At 36.6% G+C, this 21,958-nt stretch overlaps 1 protein-coding gene across 3 annotated transcripts in view; it reads left to right on the top strand.

Annotated features, from left to right (window-relative positions):
- Positions 1-21,958, top strand: part of IDE (insulin degrading enzyme) — a 90,462-nt gene that overhangs the window by 54,149 nt on the left and 14,355 nt on the right. For 2 of the 3 annotated variants that reach the window (XR_010381955.1, XM_010974287.3), the window contains exons 12-19: positions 7,359-7,461; positions 8,480-8,602; positions 10,621-10,703; positions 13,792-13,936; positions 16,437-16,547; positions 17,562-17,682; positions 20,435-20,526; positions 21,467-21,578. Coding sequence is in view for 2 of the 3 variants with exons in the window: in XM_010974287.3 (XP_010972589.3) it covers positions 7,359-7,461; positions 8,480-8,602; positions 10,621-10,703; positions 13,792-13,936; positions 16,437-16,547; positions 17,562-17,682; positions 20,435-20,526; positions 21,467-21,578 (890 nt within the window). In the remaining variant the exon portion in view is untranslated. Of the gene's footprint in view, positions 1-7,358; positions 7,462-8,479; positions 8,603-10,620; positions 10,704-13,791; positions 13,937-14,427; positions 14,573-16,436; positions 16,548-17,561; positions 17,683-20,434; positions 20,527-21,466; positions 21,579-21,958 lie in introns of all 3 variants that reach the window. The other variant, XM_031461386.2, reaches the window with a different exon arrangement.

Raw genomic sequence — 21,958 nt, 5'->3', positions numbered from 1 at the left:
ATTCAGTATCTTGTAGTAATTATGGTGAAAAAGAATATGAAAATGAATATATGTATTTTCCTATATGACTGAAGTATTCTGCTGTATACCAGAAATTGACACAACATTGTAACTGACTATACTTCAATAAAATATATATTTAAAAAACAAAACAAACAAACAAAACAAAGTGTCAGTTCACCTGTCTGATGTATAAGTAAGTGAGGACAACCTCTATTTTTTTTTTTTTTTAAGTGGAAGTAAGCATTATAATCTCAGAATGCTTCTGACTGACCAGTGGTTAACCAGGAGATCAAAAGTTAGAGGAGCTCTTATAATAACAGAAGTATTTCTATTAGAGGAGGGTCAGCCCTAAAGAACTTATGAGCTATCACATGATATTTCTGCCTTAAAATTGAATTTCATCTGTATTTTCTATAGTCAAGAATATAGAAGGGATACACTTGACTGGCACATAGTTTGCATTTTTTATTTGTCTCCTCTCTTGAGCATGAATTTCCCAAATTTTCCTTGGAACTTGGTGATTGAGTAAATTTTTTTTGGAACAGTCATTTTATGAATAAAATCCAACAATCTGGTAAAACCTTTTAAAGAAAAAGTCCTCCTGACAGAACTATTCTAGCAAAGTCATTTTCCTAGTTGTCATTGTTTGAACTTTTTTAGACACATACTAGCAACTTTTAGACCTATAATAGCAACAAACTAGACATATATTAGTAGGAAGATTAAATTAAAGGAAATATTATTGATGGTTACACAAATCTATAATGTGATAAAATGATATAAAACTATACACACACGTTGTACCAACACTAGTTTCCTAGTTTTGATATTTTATTATAATTTTGCAAGATGTAACCATTGATGGAAACTGGGTGAAGAGTTCACAGGACCGCCTTGTACTATTTTTGTAACTTCCTATGAATGTATAATTATTTCAAAATAAAAGATTTTAAAATTTAAAAAAATTATTTACAATAGCAACAAAAACATTAAATATTTAGGAATGAATTAAACCAAAGATAAACAAGACCTCTACACAAAAAACTACAAAACAATGAATGCCAAGACATATTAAAGACCTTGTTCATAGATTTGGAGACTTGATATTATTAAAATGTCCATTCTCTCCAATCTGATTCATAGGCTCTGTGTAATCACAGTCAAAATCCTAGTAGCCTTTTTTTTCTTTTAGAAATTGGTATGCTGATTCCAAAATTCATATGGATCTACAAAGGACCTAGATTACCCAGAACACTCTTGTACAAAAAAGAAAAAGTTGGAGGACTTTAACTGCCAAATTTGAGAACTTACTACAAAGATATAGTACTTAAGACATTGTAGCATTGGCATAAAGATAGACAAAGAAATCATTAGAAAAGAACAGTCTAGAAATAGGCCCATATATATATGATCAATTGATTTTTTTATTGTGGTAAAAAAAACACGTAACAAAATTTATCATTTTAACCATTTTTAAATGTACAAGTGTTAAGTATATTTGTATTGTTTTGAAATAGATCTTTAGAGCTTTTTCATCTTGCAAAACTGAAACTATACCCATTAAACAACACTTCTTACCTCACACCCCACCATCTCCTGATAACCACCATTCTTTCTCTTTCTATGAATTTGGCTACTTAGATACCTAATAAGATGGACTCTTACAACATGTCTTTATTTCCCTTACCATAACATCCATAGAGTCATGCTATGTTGTAGCATTGACAGGATTTCCTTCCTTTTTAATGCTAAATAACACTCCATAGTATGTATAACCACTTTTTCTTTATCCATTCATCATTGGTCAATTGATTTTTTTTTTTGACAAAGGCATCAACATAATTAAGTTGGGAAAGGAAAGTCTTTTCAACAAATTGTGCTCTTCTTCCTGTTGCATATCCATATGGAAAAAGACTAAACTTGACCTTTACCTCACAACAGTCACAAAAATTTAAGATAGATCATAGACCCAAGTATAAAAGCTAAAACTAGGAAACTTCTTGAAGAAAATGTAGTTTGAAAATATCTTTAAAACCTTGAGATAAGCAAAGGATTTCTTGAACATAAAAAGCAGTAGCCATTAAAGAAAACACATTGATACGTTAGACTTTATCAAGATTAAAAACTTCTGTTCATAAGACAATTTACGCATTTGCTTACATGATTAAAATACACACACTAAATCATTTTAGGTAAGTAAAACTTTTTAAATATTTCTATTTTCCTCAATATAGTTTATATATTCTGGGAAAAAAATCAACCTAAATTCTGTTGAATTTTATTATATGCCTTCTAAAAGCAAAACCTCCTCTTAAAAATGAGGGGAAGAACTTAAAACTTACTCATAAAATCAGTAAACATTTTTGTAAGTTTTCTTTCAGTGTCTAGTTATGTGTGGTTTTGTCACCTACTAGTCATGCTGTCTTGGATAGATCACTTTTTCCTTTGACCAATGGTTATTGAATAACTAATATGAAACCTCAGAGTTCATTATCCTGCAAAGGGGACACATAAAAAGTTAACTTTATATAATGTCACTGGCTCTCATTTAATTCACTTGAAACTTGTCCATCTGCAAAATGTGACAGTACTTTTTCTTTCTATGTGATGCAAAATGATTTAGCAAAGTTGAACAGTGTTGTACAAATATGAGGTAATGCTATTTAAGATTATATCATACAATAAGGATGTACTTTTTTTGCAAGGAAAATCATGATTAAAATTATGTTTGTATAATTTTTGCTGCCCTAGATCCAGTAATTTGACCTAGCAACATTTTGTAGGAATGAATTTGCAGGAGCACACATTTTACTTTTGTTTAAATTGCCTGTTTCTAAATTCAATATCTTACACAGTTAGAGTTGAGACCCTCTTTTTCTCTGTACCCTCACCTTTAAAGAGAAAGCACTTTTTCTTTATAGGGTTCCTCTCTGGCTGGTATAATTGTAACTGTAATCAGTGATGTAGTGCAGAACAGCCTGGGATAATAGTGCCAGCTGCCAGGCCAGATTGGGGTTGCTTGAGGGGAAGACTACTTTCTTTAATACCCACTGAGACAAGTTTAACATTGCAGCCAAGTAAGAAAGTTAACGGGAAAATCCTTCAGAATGAAAAGAATCTTAAAGTTCATTAATCCAACCTCTATCAAGTATGTGTCTCCTATGTTATCTCTAACAAATAGTTACCAGCTCAGCCTAAATTCCTTCAAGGATGGGGAACTCGTTAAATACCAAGGTAGCCAGGTCCATTTTTGCCAGTCCTAATTGTTAGAGAGTTCTTTTGAATACTGAGACTTGCTTTACCTTTTCAAAGATGTTGCTGTTACCACTCTATCATCATCATCACCCACCTCCTTCAGTCCTATCGTCTGGTACCCATTTTACCATTTTAAACCTACAAGTACAGCTATAAAGTCCTTTGTCACATTCCTTGATTAAGTCATAAATCCATTCATTTGGGATGAATTATTCTTGGTGAATCCATGTAGGTCCTAGAGATAACTGTCTTATCCAGATGTTTGACAGTCTGACAGTTGACTGTAGACTTTTGTCAGGGATCAATGGCTAATCCACTGGTTTATGATTTTTAGGCTACACTCCTTTTCCTTTCTGAAAATTAGAGCATTTGCCCATCTTCAGTCTTCTGCCTCTTCCCCCCATCATCCATTACTTCTGAAAGGTGATGGGCAATAATCCTACTGGGATTTGTTAGTTCCCTAAGCATTAGAGAATGTGACTTACCTGTGTTGGAATTGTGAGTTCATTTGAGTTACCTGGCTGGATCACTCACCAGTCCTGGGCTTCAACTCCTTTTTACTGTTGTTTGGTCCATTTTTGCAGTTTAAAAACTTGTGCTTCTTTCAAAGACAATGTAGAGAAATGATCAGTAGTCCTGTCATCTGCTAACATAGGATCAGCATATCACATTTTGCTTTAGGTCATATGTCCCATTGAATTATGAGTTCCTTCCAGGTAGGAACTGTGTTTTATCTTTCCCAGAATTCAAGCTAATAAGGGCTCAGTTAAAGTTGACTGAATTCTATAAACTGTCAGCGTAACTTTTCTTATTTCCTTCTCACTTTATGAAACACTTTTTTAAAAATGTTTTTTTAAACACATCTTCATGAACCTCAGTTTCTTTATCACTTTGGCCTTCCTTTCACCGTTCTTTAAGTTTGATTTTGAGTTTCATCAGTAAAATTTTTTGCACCTTCTTTCTTTTGTGTGTATCTTTTAAAAATATGATTTGATATAATATTGTAGAACTCTATTAGTAGAAGGATAGACTTCATCTAATTTGAATCCATACTTAAAATGTAGGGAAACTGAAGCCCAGAGACTTGCCTAATTTAGACCTTAACCTTGATTTTTGGCAGGATCTCAAAAAAAGTGAGTCATGGTATTGACCAGAATCCAAGTTTCTGGTGGCCAGGTCTGTGCCCTTTCTACTAATTCTGTTTGAATCCATCACAGTTACCCATGAAGCCTCTCCTCATTCTTGGCTGTCTTCCTTCTTTTCTCTCTCAGGGATTATTTGCAAAGGTCTCATGAGAATTTATTCCTTGGGGACCATATTGCCTTTTAATGTCTGTAATTGGGGTTATTTCTGGATGGGTCCCATCAGTAACAACAGCTATTCATTCCCTCTAAATACTTCTAAATGGCTGACTTGAGGTCAACAGTCAGCATTCATTCTAGCCCACTGTTTTCTTTTCTTACTGTTACAAGTTTCATTATGAAAATAAAAGATCATTTTGTCTCGTATTTCTAAGGATCATATCAGTACCATATCAGTAGCCGGTTTTTTGTGGGTAGAATTGAAGATTAACGTTGCCCACACACGCGCACACACACACACACACACACACACTTAAGAAAAAACTTATCAGGACTATTTTTTAGCATAATTAGGTTTGTAGCAGATAATCTAAGATGCTGCAGTGCCTGTGTCAGTATTTCCCAACTGTCTGCAGTTAAATATACTACAGTTCTCTGTGGTATACTTCGATCATTGTGACTTCTCTGTTCTTTTCTCCTAATTCAAGTGCTCTTGCTCTTCCATACTCTGGTTTGTAGATTTCTATACAGGTTTGACATGTGTCTACTCTGTCTCTTCTGTTATTCCCCCTTCATAATTTATTTCAAAATACATACTCTTCCATTGTATTTCAGTTTTGAATTCCTCAGTGGTACACAAACTCTTGGTCTGCAAAGGTATCTCTTTTTGTTAGGCCAGTATTTGGTATTTGCCAGGTAAGGAACTATGTTTATCTACTTTATATATACTTCCTTTAGATCACATTTCAAACATTACCCCTACACTTTACTTTGGTATCTGTCTAAAACCCTTAGGACTGTACCTGACATATTTCCCTTCTTCCCCTCGCCCCCCTTCTTTAACCTGAGCATTGCTAGACAGCCTCCACTGTCTGCTTCTTTCTGTGTTACATTGTCATCCTCCAGAGCATTCGGCAGCTTTCCCTGAGTTTTTTCACTTTCTCTCTCAGAACTGAGTTTAAAAAAGTTTTCTGGTTCCAGAGGACAAGGCCACCTCAAAATGAATGCTTCAGTCCTCACAAATTGTAATCAATCCCTTGCTCATTATTCTGATTCATGGGCTGTCATTCAGGGAAACCAAAGCTGTCTTGTGACAGGCATTTCCAAAATCAAGCATCTTGTGGAAGAGAAGATGGAAATACCACCTCTCTACCCTGAAATTCCACTTCCTAACGGTTTTCAGAGGTCTCCTTGAGAGTCAGTCCATTCATTGTTTGAGAAATCAACAGGAATGGAAGCAATTTCTATAAATGAGTCTTAGCAGACTCTGTCATGTATTAAATGAATTCCCTTAAGAAACATCACATGCCCTTTATTTGGCCATGTGAGTTCTATGTACACTGTACACATATCCCTCATAAGGGATTCTCCGACTGCCAACATGTATCACTTCTTCTAGACATGATAACAGAACTCTTCCATCTGTTAAACCCTGTGATTCCTCTGTATGTTTCTGTGGAACATATTCTTATATAGCATGTTTTCTTGAACTGGTAGTGGTCAGTAGCAGCTAGGCCAGATCAGGAACATTGTAAACTAGAAGAATAGTCAGTCATACAAACAGACAGGGGAATCAGATTGCTTATCATAATCTACCCTAAAGCAAGTGAGAAGGCCAAGTCCAGTTAGCCAGGTAGAGTATTTTGTCTAGAATAAATAAGAAATAGATGGCAGTTAAGATAGTCTGGCACTGAAATTGGGGGTTCCAATCATGGGCAGGTGTTTGGACACAGGGATTAGGATTCTGAAAATGAATCAGTGTTCAGTAGAGGGGGAGTTTTGATCATAAGTATTGAGCTTTCATCTGTGAGGACGATATTCAGAGGCTAGAACCTAACCTCTGGGAAGACAGGTGAGAAGAAGCAAGAATAGACATGAACCTAGTTATCTGAATTGGGACATGAGGAATAAGTGAAACCAATGACTTTACATCCAGCCATCCAAACTATTGGCCTAGAACTCTATCCACAAGATTGAAAATAGGGTCAGTCCCAGCCTGGGGTTGAATTTGCTGGTCAGAGTGAAATGATTCCAACTTTGGTCATTAAAAGGTAACAGAGGCAGACTTGTCCCTGATGATCCGCCACAGGAGCGGGCGTTCCACTGGTGCAGAGCTTCTTTTACTCCTCTACTTGATCTTTGGACATTATTTTACCTCTGCCTTCCCTCCCTGAGCTTTTTTTCCCTTCTGATTTCTCCTCTGGGCTGTTTGTTACCCCATCAGAGAAAGTTAGAGATATTCTTCTTGGTCTTGTCTCCTTTCTCAGCAGCAGGAAGGCCACTGTACATGTGTACATACAGCTGATGGTTGTCTCAGGCAGGAAAAAAAAAAGTACAGACTTAGCAAGTAATAATAAAAGTGTGTTTTGGATTTTTTTGATCTCTGAATGAGCCAACAAGTTGTCTTAGCCATTCTTGTAACTCTGAGCCTGAGCTGTTCCTGGAAAGGAGTACTTTGTTTTGCTTTTTTTTTAAGACTTTTTTTCAGCTGACTTTGTTCCTTTTTTTTCCTAGCTACTCTTAACATTTTAGTCAATAGCATTCATATAAGAATCTTTCCTGCAAGGACTTTTTAACCCCAAAAATGTTGGGCTACCAAAGGACAACAGAGACCATGATCAGAGACTTCTATACTTACATTGCCATTTCAGCCTAAGCCTCATAGGGCTTACTGGGTCTTAGAGACTCAGCTCATTCTTTAATATTCTTCAGATTTTCATGAGTCAGGTTCTACAAATTTATGTATATAATATGAGTTTATAGGTTTTTTTCTGTTTGTTTTTTTCCTTCTATCTCTAGGGTTGCAATAGTTTCCAAATCTTTTGAAGGAAAAACTGATCGTACAGAAGAGTGGTATGGAACCCAGTACAAACAAGAGGCTATATCAGATGAAGTCATTAAGGTAAGGTTACCTTATCTCCAAGTAAGCCCGACGTATGAGGGGCACACAAGAACATGAGCTCCCTAGATCAGCCAACTCCCGCCCAGACTGTGGAGACTGATGGCTCAGCACTGTCTGTACCATCACATCCCGAGAGGGTGGACAGGGAGGTGGAGAGCTGGGGCTTAGGTTTTGCATGAAAAAATGGCATGGCAGCCAGCTTCTCATGTGTCTGTCAGCCCAGCAGGGCTATAAAGCAGACTCCCAGCCTGAAGTGGTCAAAAATCGTTGAAGTCCAAAGTACTCAGGGACACAAAGGCACTAAGGCTGGCAGGAGGAGGTGAAAGTGGAGAGCATGGAAGACAGATGCAAGGGCTTCTGTGAGCCCACAGGCAGGCTTTGAACACAGGCAGGGGGCAGTTTCTGGGATGGATACTGTCTCCACTTTAGGAGGGGCTATGTTTTATTCATTATTGTATCATTGCTCTTTTTGTCAACATAAGGCTTCGCTTGAAAGTTCACATGGTCATCTTGGAGAAGAGTGGGCCAGGCCTTTAGAAGTGCTGAAGTGAAAGAAGCGCCCTTTAACCTAGTTTTCAAGCCATACATGCAAGAAACTTAGTGCAACCGAAAGTTTAACCCTTGTATAAATGACCTCTTGTCTAGCTGTTGTGCGAGTATATCTCTGTGCAGATTACTCTGCATTTAAAGAGCTAGAGCAAACATGATCTTCACACGGACCACTTAGTGGTCCACAGTCTCAGATTGTTCCTTCACCTCAGCTGGTCATTTTAGAGACGAGTAAAGAGGAAAGATAGATAAGCAAAAAACCTTGATTCGTACCAGGGACTCCAACTCAAGTTTCTTGTAAAGTCATCAATACATCTTGGGAGTAGCCTCTTTATATATGATGGAAAAGAATGCTGTGTGACATTTATCCCTTTAATATTGGCCTGAATTATTAAGCAAAATGACCCTTTTAAATGCTTGAATCAGATTCTAACTGCTTTTGTGTGTGTGTGTTTTATTATTCATCCAGAAATGGCAAAATGCTGACCTGAATGGGAAATTTAAGCTTCCAACGAAGAATGAATTTATTCCTACAGACTTTGAGATTTTATCATTAGAAAAAGATGCGACACCATACCCTTCTCTCATTAAGGTAACATGTTAGAATCAGTGATACTGAATTTACAGGACAGACCTATTACATGGGAGGGACTAGAGAGATGGTCTCTCGCATTTGATACTATGTTGATTTGGGGGACTCACACCCTAGAGATAATAGAAAAGTTGTAGAGAGAATATAAGAAATATTTAAAAAGCTAAAGATGTTAAAGCAAACAAGTAAACAAAACTACTAAACAACATAAACTCTAGAGAATTGTTTTCTTTTCAAAGAAAAAGATAGCAAGTCTGGACTATAACCACAAAATTTGAAAGATAGTGGCCTATTTTCCAGTGCACTGAAGACCCAGTAAGGAAGTAGATTTATACTGCATCATGTAAGTAGAGATAAAAGAGAATCTCTAAAGCTTGGAAGAGAGCATATCCAAGGAAAACTGTTGGATTTCCTTCCCTTAAAAACAATTCCATTTTGACAGTGATTGTATAAAGTTAATAGAGTTATAAGCTAGTGGGAAGGATGATTGAGAGAGGAGTTACATTTTTCTTTTCCAGAATGCTCTTTTCATGTCATTATTTCACACCTTGGGTAAATTGTGTAGAAAAATGGATCAAATTAGTACAATACATCTTCTTTTCTAAACTTTAAAACCAGCTCTTTCTAAACTCACCACCATAGACAAACGTATTTCTTTCTCTTTTCTTCAGATGACGTAACATTCAGATTAACTCAGTGAGACAAGAATCAATGTTAGGAATATGAAATTTAGTTTATCTCAAGCAACTAGATTATTAATGAGACAACCATTTTTCTTTAAAAATGGCATTTTAAAGAGTTACAGTTTAGGTTATTCAAAGAGAAAGCTTTTTTACTTCTCTTTTTTTTTTGGTGGGGGTAGGTAATCAGGTTTGTTTGTTTATTTTTAATAGCAATACTGAGGATTGAACCCAGGACCTCGTGCACGCTAGGCACACACTCTACCACCGAGCTACACCCTCCCCACCAAGCTACACCCTCCCCACTTTGTTGTTTGTTTTAAATAGGCTGCCTCAGAGTAAACTAGGGAGAACGTTAAACCAGTTATACCTCTTGTCAGAGTTTCAAGGTAGTTTCAAGTGGACTTTTAAAAATGTAGTGTGAATGAGTGATGTGGAGATTCAAGGGAGTGGCTTATTTGTTCCTCCTTGGCTGTGTTAGTTATCCATTGCTGTATAACAAATTACTCTAAAAGTCAGCAGCTTAAAACCACAAACATTTATTTTATCTCATACAGTTTCCAAGGGTCAGGAATCTGGAAGTGGCTCACTTTGGGTAGTTCTGGCTCAGGGTTTCTCATGGTGTTATAGTCAAGCTGTTGGCTGGGGCTTTGGTCCTCTGAAGGCTCAACTAGGCCTGGAGGGTTCTCTTCCAAGTTTAATTGTGTGGTTTTGGGCAGACCTTAGTTCACTACATGGGCCTCTTCATAGATTTGTTTGACATGGAACTGCTTCCCCCAAAGTGCGTGATCCCAAGAGGGAAAGTGAGTGATCAAGATGGAAGCCATGATTGTCTTTTGTAATCTAATCTCAGAAGTATTATGCCATCACTTCTGCCATGTTCTGTTGGTCAGACAGACCAACCTTGGCCCAGTGCAGGAAAGAGGACCACACAAGTGTGTGAATTCCAGCAGACAGGGATCCATGCGGCCCACCTTGGAGGCTGGCTGCCACTCACCCACCCATCAAGGACTCCTGCATCTGCCTCCCGGTGTCCAAAAAGAGAAGGATAGGACAGTTGGTATTGGCTTCTCCTGTCTCTTTCTCCACTGTGTCCTCATCTCTTTAACCCAGAGTGGGGATAAAAGGGTGATTTCTCTCTACTTCTGGAATCACCAGTCTTCTCTCTAGTTTCCCACCAGCTGACCCTCTGAGTATGCTTCAAGGCCATGAGACAGCCGCCTCTCAGAACAAAACTCAACTATTGCCTCTGTCCTCCTCCTCCTCTTTAAGATTTGATTGAACATTTTTGCCGAATGTGTCTGTATTTCCCTAACCAAATTGTTTTCTCCATTACAGGATACAGCTATGAGCAAACTCTGGTTCAAACAAGATGATAAGTTTTTCTTGCCCAAGGCCTGTCTCAACTTTGAATTTTTCAGGTACGTAAAATGGATCTAGCTACAAGACTTCCTATGAGAAGTAATAATTACATTTCTAAAAGTTTTCTTTGCCTCCTTAAGGATCTATGTCTGGAAATAAAAGGAATTATTTAGCCTAGACAAGGGAAGGCTGCTCCTGTTGTAAGAACCAAGGTTAATTTTCCCTTTCCATTGATACATACACCCTTTAACTGAAATAATTTATGTTAGCTATTAGGGGGACCTTTCTAAACTTCAGGCTTTTGGAATCTGGGGAGACTATAGACTCACCAGAATTTTCACTGAAGAAAGATTAAATAATTCAAGGTGTTTTTTTTTTGTTGTTACGATTTTCATTTTGTATTCCTGGAACTTGCCCAGAAGAAGAGGTAGTAGTTACTAAATGATCTTGAGTCCCTTCTAGCCATTTAATTGTCTGGGGCCTTTAGATACTGCTTTCCCTATTCCTGGCTTGGTTGCTTAAAGAGATTTAATAAAAAAGAAGATGTTCAGTAAAATTTATGAATAATACTACTGTTGCAATGATTTCTCAATATAAATCTTCAGTTCATCTCTGTCTACTTTTATGTATTTGTGTGATAAAGCATGTCACCCAATTCAAATTTTAGTTTGAATTTGTGCTCTATAATTTTATGTTTCTAAAATTCACTAGAATGCTTATAAAATAAACCTATCATTTAATAATGTTCAGTATGATCAGCTTTTTCATTGATTTTTGTTTGATTTGCTTGACATGAAATTAAAGCTAGATGTGTTTTACATGTTTTGGAAAAGGGAAAAAGAACCTCTAAGTAGAAAGTATGTTGAGATTGTAGGGATGTAAACATTGTGTTTTATAGCATGAGATTCATAAATTATCTAGAACTATGCTGAGATTTCTTTTTTTCAAAAAAACATCAAACATGAGCTTTCTGATTATGGCTTATTGTTGGTAGAGAGCATTACAAAGCTGGTTTTATTTTTTCATAGTTCAGAGTGATATTTTTAACACTCTAAGCAACTTATCACACTTTCCCTTTTGGGTCCTATGCTTGGCTTCAGAAGACCCTTTGAGAGACCATTTGACATTTTTGCATTCTCTAATCTGCCTAGCATAGTTCTTAGAATTAAAAATGTCTGCTTCCCACCAATCCCCCTATCTGTGTTCTGGTCTCCCTAGAGGTAAACACTGTTAGGTTTCTTGTACAGTCCTATAGAAATGTTCTGTTTGTATATATCCTTTTAATCTTTTCAGAAATAGGATTATATTATGCATACTTAAAGTTTTAAAACTCTGTGATCCATATTAAGCATATAACATCTGATTACAAAATAATATGTTTTAAATGAACAAGTGAACCAAGCATTCCACGTGAATTGTTCTTTTAAGAGTTAGTTTAGGACCCTCGCCAACTCACCAGCACAGCTGCTATGGATGCAGCTTTTTAGGACACCTCTTGGGATTGCACTCTGAGCTTGAGCCTTGTGGCTTTGAGCTTCCTGATCTGGCTTTTCACTTCCACCTAAAGGTGCCTGTGGGGATGAACCCTTTCAAGGACTCTTTTGTTTTGATGATTTTGCTTTTGCAAGTTGTGCCAGTAAGTTTCTGAGCTATTTGCCTAAAGAAGGAAGTCTGTCATCATGTATAATACTTAAAAAATTAAATGACAGAGTACATTCATTTAGATTTTCTAGGTGGAGAATGTTTGTATAGCTGTAGAATTTTCTCTTTGATTTTAATTCTCTGGGGCTAAGCATTTTGCCCCTATTTTTACTTCACTATCAGTTTTTGATGGAATTGTTGGCTTTGCTCTGAGTACATTTACTATTTGCTCTGAGTCCTATTTACTATGCTTTAGATAGAATGAAACTTTGAATTTGCTGTCAGACAAACCAAGCCAGGCGCCTGCCTTAGGACCTTTGTGCTAGCTGTTTCCTTAGCCTGGAAATTTCTCCACCCAGATATCCCCAGCGCCTGCTCCTTGGCTTCCTTCAGGTCTGGGCCCAGATGTCACCTTATCAGAGGGGCCTTGAATAACAATTTTATAAATTAGAAATCTTCCTGTCTCACCACCACTACCCATCACTCCTATTCCTCTTACTCTGTTTTATTTTAGCCCATAACAGTATCACCCCCTGATGTATCATATTTAAATTTATTATTTGTCTTCTCCAACTAGACTGTAAACTCTGAAGTTAGGGACTCTGCCTGATTTGTTTCTTCTTTATTCCTGATACCTAGAGAATTGCCTAGCACTGTAGTAATGTATTTATTTGCTGAATGAATGAATCTTTTGCTTGCTTCTCATAAAGGTAAGCAGTGTCACATAGCCAAATCCATAGGTCATTTGACTTAAATTTGAATCCTAACTAAACTGCCACCACCCAGGTGACATGAGGAAAATGGTGTTTCTTATTTGGGAAATGAAGATTTAAGTTAGGTGATCTCTGCCGCCTTGTTTAGCTCTCTCAGTATAATTGTTTCCTCTCTTTTGTTCTTTTTCACTTAAACATTTTCCTATTTTTATATTTTTTCCTAGTTCTGGCTGCAGTTATATGGTAGAAATTATTAATTACTGACAGTGTTCTAGTCTGTTGGTTTGGTGGGGGACTCAGAGATAAGCTAACATTTTCATGGGTCTCAGTTTTTCTCTTTCAAATTCATACAATCCTAGCACACAAACTTCTCAAACTCATGCTCCTGTCCACCAAGAGTGTGGCTTGCTTAGAGGGAGAAAGAGGACATGCAGATGCTGTATTAGCTCTGTCAGCCATGCCTTCTCATATCAGCCTAAATGTAGGCATGCATTTTGTCCCATTCCCCCTCCATACCTCCTCCTGCGTTTCTGACTTGTCAGTTCTGCTACACCATCTGGGGTAAGCAATTCCTTCTTTCTCTTTACCAACACCAGCACACCACGTGGTATATTTCAGGCCTCTTCTTTAGATATCTTGTTTTTCCCTCATGAGAAGAGACAGATTCAAGAATTCAAAGAGTATCTTCAGGAAATTATATTAACTGGTGTTCAGTTCCTTGATTCATCTTGAAAGGCCACATCACATTGGGAAGTAATAAATCAGCTATTTTACTGTCAACATTTTCTTCCAGCCCATTTGCTTATGTGGACCCCTTGCACTGTAACATGGCCTATTTGTACCTTGAGCTCCTCAAAGACTCACTCAACGAGTATGCATATGCAGCAGAGCTAGCAGGCTTGAGCTATGACCTCCAAAATACCATCTATGGGATGTATGTAAGTACCCACGTCTTAGAGCCTTCCACTCATCAACATTTTTTATATTGATTTGATGGAAGCATTTTTGATTGAGGGTATGAGTTTAATTTCTTTTTTTTTTAATCTTTGTAGCTAATCATATTTTCTCATCATTTAATTTTTAAGTTAGCTCTTACTCTGAGTATTCAGCAATATCCATTCATATTATGCAAATTTTCCTTGATTTCTTTTTTTTTAAACATCTTTCATCAGATTGTCATATTTTTCTCCTCAAACAAAATTGGACCCTGATTTAGGTTTAGCTCTCACCCATTCTGTATCTGAAGTCTTGGTCTTTGACAACAGAGAATGAAGTCTTCCTGCCATTGTAAAACATTAGGCTGGCCTATATTGTTTCCCTAGAAATTCAGATCATGAGGCTGCATATCCATACTCTTCGGTCATGTTTCTTCATTACCATGCCACTGCTTGAGGTATCAAAGCATTTCTTTTGTTTTTCTTTTTGTTAGTCGCTACATTTATGCTGATCCTCTCCATTGCAACATGACATACCTGTTTATCAGGTTATTGAAGGATGATTTAAAAGAGTATACATATGCAGCACGCCTCTCAGGTTTGAGCTATGGCATTGCATCAGGAATGAATGCAATACTTGTAAGTAAAATGAAAACCAAAGAAAAGGCGTCACACCGTTTAAGCATTATGTTGAGCTTGGGAAAACTATTAACTTCTGCATTTTAAAACAAGAAGATTGATGGTTTTTTCCTTGCACCTTTTTAATGGTTGAAGAACTCAAGTTAGTATTAGTTCCACTAACATATGATTTAGTAGAGTTCAGTGCATCTTGTGAACATGTATGTGTGCTACATTTATTTGCATGTTCCTCTGCTTGAAATGTTTAACATATTAATCCTGAAAGCATGTTGTTCTTTCCATATATTTGATTATATTAATATCTGTAAATGAAAGATGCCCATAGTTACTATTGTGGTGCTGAATTTTACTTATAAGCTTTCTGTATTTCTGCTAACGGTAGTAGAAAGTTCCTGTGTTCAAACACACCTGACATTTTCATTCAATTTGTTTTGAAGCATGTGTCATTAACTTCTTTTAAGTATGTTTTAAGAAGCATTATTAATTACATTAAATACACAAGAAATAACTAGATCCTTTGTCTTGACCATTTCTGCTACATATCCAAATTTATACCTCATTTCCAAATTAATACCCGTCTTCTGGCACACATTCATCTTCACTTTTCTTGAAAATGTATTGTATATTTTCGTAGCAGCTGAAATGAGAGCATGTGTTGTGTACTCCTCTTTCTAATTCTTATACAAACAGTTTTAGGGTTTTAAATTTTATTTATTTTGCAGTGACTTTTTTTCTTCACACAAGTGAATTTTCTAGTAGTTTTTGTTTTGTAATGTATTACAATGTGTATAACCTAATCATTTTCAGAGTCCAGGGAAATTTGAAGCTGAGAGATCAAAATAAAATCCAAATAGAAAAGTAATAATCTATGGTTTATATTTCGCTATTGAGTTTTAGTAGCATATTACCATTAAAATAAATAATTTGTTATATGTGACAAGATGGGTTTTCTGCTAGTTGTCAGTATAGTTCCCACAGTATGTGATGTGTTTTTCATGGCCAGTGACCTTCACTCCTTCTGAGATTCTTGCCTATCATTTTTCTTAAGGTAGAGGCTTCCATAGGTATTTTAGTTGCAATGTATCCTCTACTGCTGTGGGTGCCACCATGTGACAATGTAATAGTAGGAAATATGATAATAGGCTTCCCCTGGTTCTCAAACTGTTATGCTTTCAGAAACTATTAAAGTAAATTATCCTAAGGCAAAATCCAGACAGTGTTTCCTCACTTCACATCTGTTTTGCCATTGGCTTTTGGTACATTTGCAGAACTCATCAAACAAGCAAGTAGTGAGGCATATGGATCCTTATTGGGCAACATTGAATGAGAAAAGTGGCAAAATGCCACATAATACAAAACTGGGGCCACCTGATTTCTTGAAAGATGATTTTTTAAATATTTAAATATAGACAATTTGGGGACATAGCCAATAGTTTTCTAGATAACACTCCCCTATGATTTTTACCTTCTTAACATGCTTGTAAAAACCTTAAGCCTGCCATTCCTTAGTGATTCTTTTTGAAGATTAAACTTAAATCATATTTTGTAATTAATTTTGATTTAATAAGAACTTAAATTTTCATTGTGTAGAGTATGCTGCCATAGTTTGCCATCAGGTGAGTTTTCCTACTGTCGATTTTGCTTAAGAGAAGCAAAATTATGCTTTTGTGTATTAGTAAACAAAGATGATTACGTTATCTTACTAAGTATTAAACTATATTTAAAAGAAGTTAAATTAATTGAATTTCTTGTTTTATTTTTATTTTGATACACTTGGTTTGGGGATTTTCTAAATGTTTTAAAGTCAAGTTTAAGTTGTTTCATGATGTTTTTAGACTTTTAATACCCTGAACTCTTTCTGTAGCTCTCAGTGAAAGGTTACAATGACAAGCAGCCAATTTTGCTAAAGAAGATTATTGAGAAAATGGCTACCTTTGAGATTGATGAAAAAAGATTTGAAATCATCAAAGAGGCAGTAAGTTTTCTGAACTTATTTTTATAATGTGCTGTTTTTTTTATTTATAAGGTAATATTGCCATGTTATGAACATTTTTAGAGAAGTCACGAGGAAAGAAGTGTTACAACCCTGTGGCAGTCATCTCACCCTATCTTTGCTAAATCCTATACTCTACCCAGGAAGAAATCCCAGCAGACTCTGGTGAACATCTGGCGCCTTCTTTGTAGGCCCTCAGAGCTAGGACAGTTGCAGCACTTACTTACTTTTCAGAGCGAAGCCTGAGGTAAACCAGTGGCTTTCAGGGACTCATTGATAGTTTCATCCAACCTTCATTAAGAAGAATGCTCAATTCTGCGGTTGGGACCTCAGTCTATCATGACAGCCTTGTTACATTAAGGCAGACTATTTAGGCTTGATGTACCTTCCACTTAAATTGAACTCACTGTTGGTCCAGTAATGGAAATATGGGATGGATAGCTACTTCAAAAGCCAAACTATGACCTTCATTGTACAACAAAAGAAATGATCAATTTTCAGGTAAACATTCAGTATTTTACACACACACACACACACACACACACACACACACACACACACACACACACACATACACACATATACATACACATACATATCCATGTTGCTTGTTTAGAGAGACTTTTGGGATGACTTTATGGTGAAGAATTAAAGAATGCCAAGAGATGGAGGTCCTGAAAACTCAGGATAACTTTCTGAGGAATAAAAGGGGTCCCATAGTGAAGATACTTAGAGTACATGTCAGATGCTGGGGATAAAGCAACAGCCTGGACAAAGTAAAAGCAGACTCTTTAGTTTAAGGATCAGAGAGGGGACAAGAGTAAGTCCCATTCTAAATTACATAATACGAAAATTTACAAAGAGGAGCAAGAAGCAGGTATCTCTGCATTCCAGCAACATAGGATTTATGCAAAATGAAGTTTGATTATAGCTGCTCTTTTGAAATGATTTGAAAAGGATTGATAACATTAATGAACCCATGTCTCCCTTCACTAGTATATGCGATCTCTTAACAATTTCCGAGCTGAACAGCCTCACCAGCACGCCATGTACTACCTCCGCTTGCTGATGACTGAAGTGGCCTGGACTAAAGATGAATTAAAGGAAGCCCTGGATGGTGAGATTCTACATAGAACCCGATGGTTTCTTCTTCTTCTTTTTTTTTTTTTTTTTCCCAAAATCATTTTGGTTTATCCTGTTATCTAGGGTTTATGTTTTCTGATAACCTGTAATCTGTTAAAGCCAGCTGTGCATACTTTTTCTGACAAAAACAGTGTGGCCTTTGAAGTGACTTTTGTGTTCAGGCAGTTTTACCACATTTGCTATTTTCAACCTAGACCCATAACAATCAGTTACTACTATTCATAGTTCCTTGCAGATGACTGAATGTTTTGAACCAAGCACTTAACCTTGTTAATATTAAAGTTTTCAGAAAAGGAAAAAGGCTGAGCTGGAAAGTCACACAGGAAGAATGCTTAGGCATTTTTAGATCTGTTCAGTTTGGTTAAAAAATGGAAAATATGTAAAGCCTAAAGAGTCATCTTTTGTTGCTTTTTTCCTAAAATCCTTGATATAGTTTTCAGAGGTTTTGCTTGAAAGCCCTAAATTCGAGGGCAGTGATTATACTTTCCTTTTATCTTCTTTATTTAGTATTTAGTATAGTGAATGCCTATTCAATGGAATGAAATTAAATTCAGGGTTGTTTTTGGGGAAAGAATGTAGACTGATATCACCCTTTATTAGTGTTTTATCTTTTCCATTTCTCAGCGTTGCTTTACCAGTTAATCTTTCTTCCTACATGCTCAGCAATAAGAAAAAAGAATACTATTGAATTTTTGGTGATCTTTTATGACAAGTCCTTATTTATTATGTATCACTACACCTTTGATGTCTTCAGTAACAAATCAAGAACACAGTATTGAAAACTATTATTTTATTGGTTGCTTCAGGCATTGGGTAGGCACATATAATATAAAATTCATTAACTAGATCAAATGCATTTTTAATCTGGACAGTTAATATACCTTTCTTTGCAAAATGGTTATGAGTCATATCTGGTTAATAGCAAAAATTTTACCTTTTTAAAAAATACCAAAGAATTGATCTAAAATATATTTTTGAGCAATTAAACCTGCATGCAGCATGATCAAAAATCAGAAGTTTGGGGGTTTCTCCCCCTTTTATTAGATTCTGGGTCAGATGGTATATGAATTTTAAGCAGAAAAAGCTCTAAAGTATCTCATAGGTATGTGAAGCCTTCCTAAAATGTGTTTTATAAACAGAAAGTCAGCACTTTTTTGTTGACATTTTCTACTCTAATAAATGATCATTCTGTTTTGAGATACACATACACACACACAATAATCCAGTAGAGCCAACATGGCTTAATCTGGAGATAGCTCAGTGTGAGAGGCTGGCTCCCATGTGATTCTCAGTCAGTCAGCTATCCAAGTGCCAGCGTAGCAAGAACCTTGGAGTTCAGTGTGGTCTAACAGCATTTTCTGACTGCGTGCTATGCACCAGGCATTAGATTTCAGGTGCATAAGTGTAAACAGATTCTTTTTGTAGAGGCAGAGAGACTAGGTGTTGTGATAGAGGTCTGCAGAGAGTACTGAGAGTCTCTAGTAAAGGGGGCTCCTTGCACAGTGCAGTGAGTGGAAACAGTGTGCACTTTCAAATTAGACTAAGGATCAGATGCAGCTCTGTGACTTACTGGCTTGCTGACTTTGGACAGGAAGCTTAAATTTTTTTAACTTTAGTTTTCTCATCTTTAAAACAGGTTTAATAGCACATACTTGATAGTTTATAACATTTATAAAATGCCTGATGCATAGTAAGCACTTGTTAATTTCCTTCCCATGCCTGTCTTTAAATTTCAGTTACTAATTTTAACATCCATTATAGCGTTTATTAGTATGGTGTTCTAGTAGAGAAGAGACAACTCTTCTTAACTGAAGAATTAAATCAATGCCTGTAAAAGTAACTAGGGGAATAGAAAACTCACTATTGGAATTCCATGATAATAATTGATACAGGCAATATCCACCACTGGATGCTAGAATTAGTGGGTAAAAGTTAAGAAGGGACAGGATATTTGTATGGACTCAAAGTATTTCCCCCAAAATAAATATTTAAAAATTACAGTGGGAAAAGTAGCCATTGAGGGGTAGGTGGCTTTTCCTAAGTGCTAGTAGAGTACGCATGAGTGACTTACTTATAACCAAAAGATGAAAACAGTACACTGTCATTTCAGTACAGACATCTGGCAGATAGCACCTTAGCCACGTGATCTGTATTAACATCACTAGTACTACGTACGGCATGTCAGCATCATGTGCCCCCAATGTGATACCCTGAGAAAGACACATTACCTCTGTGGTAGTCTTCCTAGGAATACATAAGCTCAGTTTAATCATGAGAAAACACTAGACTAACCCAAATAGAGGACATTCTGTAAAATAACTGAGAAGTACTGTTCGAAAATCGTAAGGTCATGAAAGATCAGGAAGGAACAAGAAACTGTTACAGATTGGAGGAAACTAAGGACACATGACCACTAAATGCAAGGCAGGTTCATGGATTAGATCTTGGAACAGTAAAGGGATATTAGTGGAAAAACTGAAATCCAAATAAAGTCTATATTTTAGTTAATAGTATTGTACCAGTGTTAATTTCTTAGTTTGGATCATTGTACTAGGCTGTGAAAGATGTTAACGTTAGAGAAATGTAAGTGAAAAGAATACAGGAACTCTGCACTATTTTTGCAACTCTTGTAAGTTTCAAATTATCTCAAAGTTTTTTTTATTTTTTGTTTTTTAAAAAAAAAAACTTCATAGGTAGAGCTTACTATTTCTTACATCTGTTTACAGATGTCACCCTTCCTCGCCTTAAGGCCTTCATACCTCAGCTCCTGTCACGGCTGCACATTGAAGCCCTTCTCCATGGGAACATAACAAAGCAGGTAGGTGGCTGAGGTTTTAGCAATCTTTTATGGCTCAGTCCAAGAGAAAATTTTTACCCTAGTCGGTCTAAGACCACTAACCACCACTGTGTGGTTGTGTAAGCACATTAGCGTTGACTCAGCCTTCTCTGCTCTATGGAGGAAGGTAGGAGAGGGCATGGGAAAGCAGAATGGTCATGGGTAACTATGGACCTACTTTTACGGCTATCTCCTGTGTTGTTGCCTGCCTTGTGCAATCACTGGAGGAAATGGGAATAAGCATCCCTACTCTGTAGGAAGCTGAACTGTGTAGTGGATAGGAGTACATGGTAAGGAATTAGATAGCCTAGATTCAGATCCTGACTCTGCCACCTACTAGTTATGTAATCCTCTGAATGCGTTCATCTCTCTTGCTTAGTTTCTTTATCTATAAAATTAGACCTATAAGGATTAAATTAAATAGTACATACCAGAAGTTTAGAACATGGAAAGATTCCAGAATTCCTGTTGTCATCTGTCTCAAGAGCCCACACTCTGTACCACTTTGCTGTATTGCCTCCAAAACAGTATGCAAGGTCAGGTGCTAATAAGTGGCCCAGACAAGGTTCTTACCAAGGTCCGTTTTATTAAAAATAAAGCTTTACGCTGACCTCCTTTGCTTTGCTGTAACCCCAGCTGTCTGAGATGATGGTCAGTCACTTGGGACCAACTTCTTATCACCAGTACCGCTCCAGCATCAAGATCAGTGCTGATGACTGTCTGGGTCTCTGTTTCTCTTCACCCCTACCATACTGACTATATTGCAAATTGACAAGTTCAATTTTTATCCATTTGAATAGGATCAAATGTATTTAAAATTTAAAAATCCACTTTTATTTCACAAGCGTGTTGTTTTCATATTGCATGGGCTGCTGTGACCTCTTTCTTTGCATGGGCTGCTTTGACCTCTTTCTTTCCACAGGCTGCATTAGGAATTATGCAGATGGTTGAAGACACCCTTATTGAGCATGCTCATACAAAACCTCTTCTTCCAAGTCAGCTGGTTCGGTACAGAGAAGTTCAGCTCCCTGACAGTAAGTGGAAATGTTATAACTCTGATAATGAACTACTTTGACATAATATTGTGTGATTACAGGTGGGTTGAATTCACTTGGATGATAATGTATAGTTTTGTGGTAAAGATCTACTGGGATCCTCTACTATTTTAAGAAGTATGTTGAAGGTAGAGAATTCCGTCAGAAAATTATTTATAGGAGGGCTAAAGAGGTGAAACTGGAAGTAGTTATTTTGAAGAGACTGGTTACTAGAATTGGCTGGTAATTGAACGTAGAGGAGTTAGAAAGTAAAAAATCATAAAGCTAAAGAAATGTTGCTGTGGAGCTCGAAATAAAATTTGTTTATAAAAAATGGAAATGAGAATCATAATATTTAATTAGAAGCCCATAGGAATCTT

Source organism: Camelus dromedarius, chromosome 8 (assembly GCF_036321535.1).
Source record: "Camelus dromedarius isolate mCamDro1 chromosome 8, mCamDro1.pat, whole genome shotgun sequence".
Taxonomy (NCBI): domain Eukaryota; kingdom Metazoa; phylum Chordata; class Mammalia; order Artiodactyla; family Camelidae; genus Camelus; species Camelus dromedarius.
This window is presented reverse-complemented; position numbering and strand designations above follow the sequence as displayed.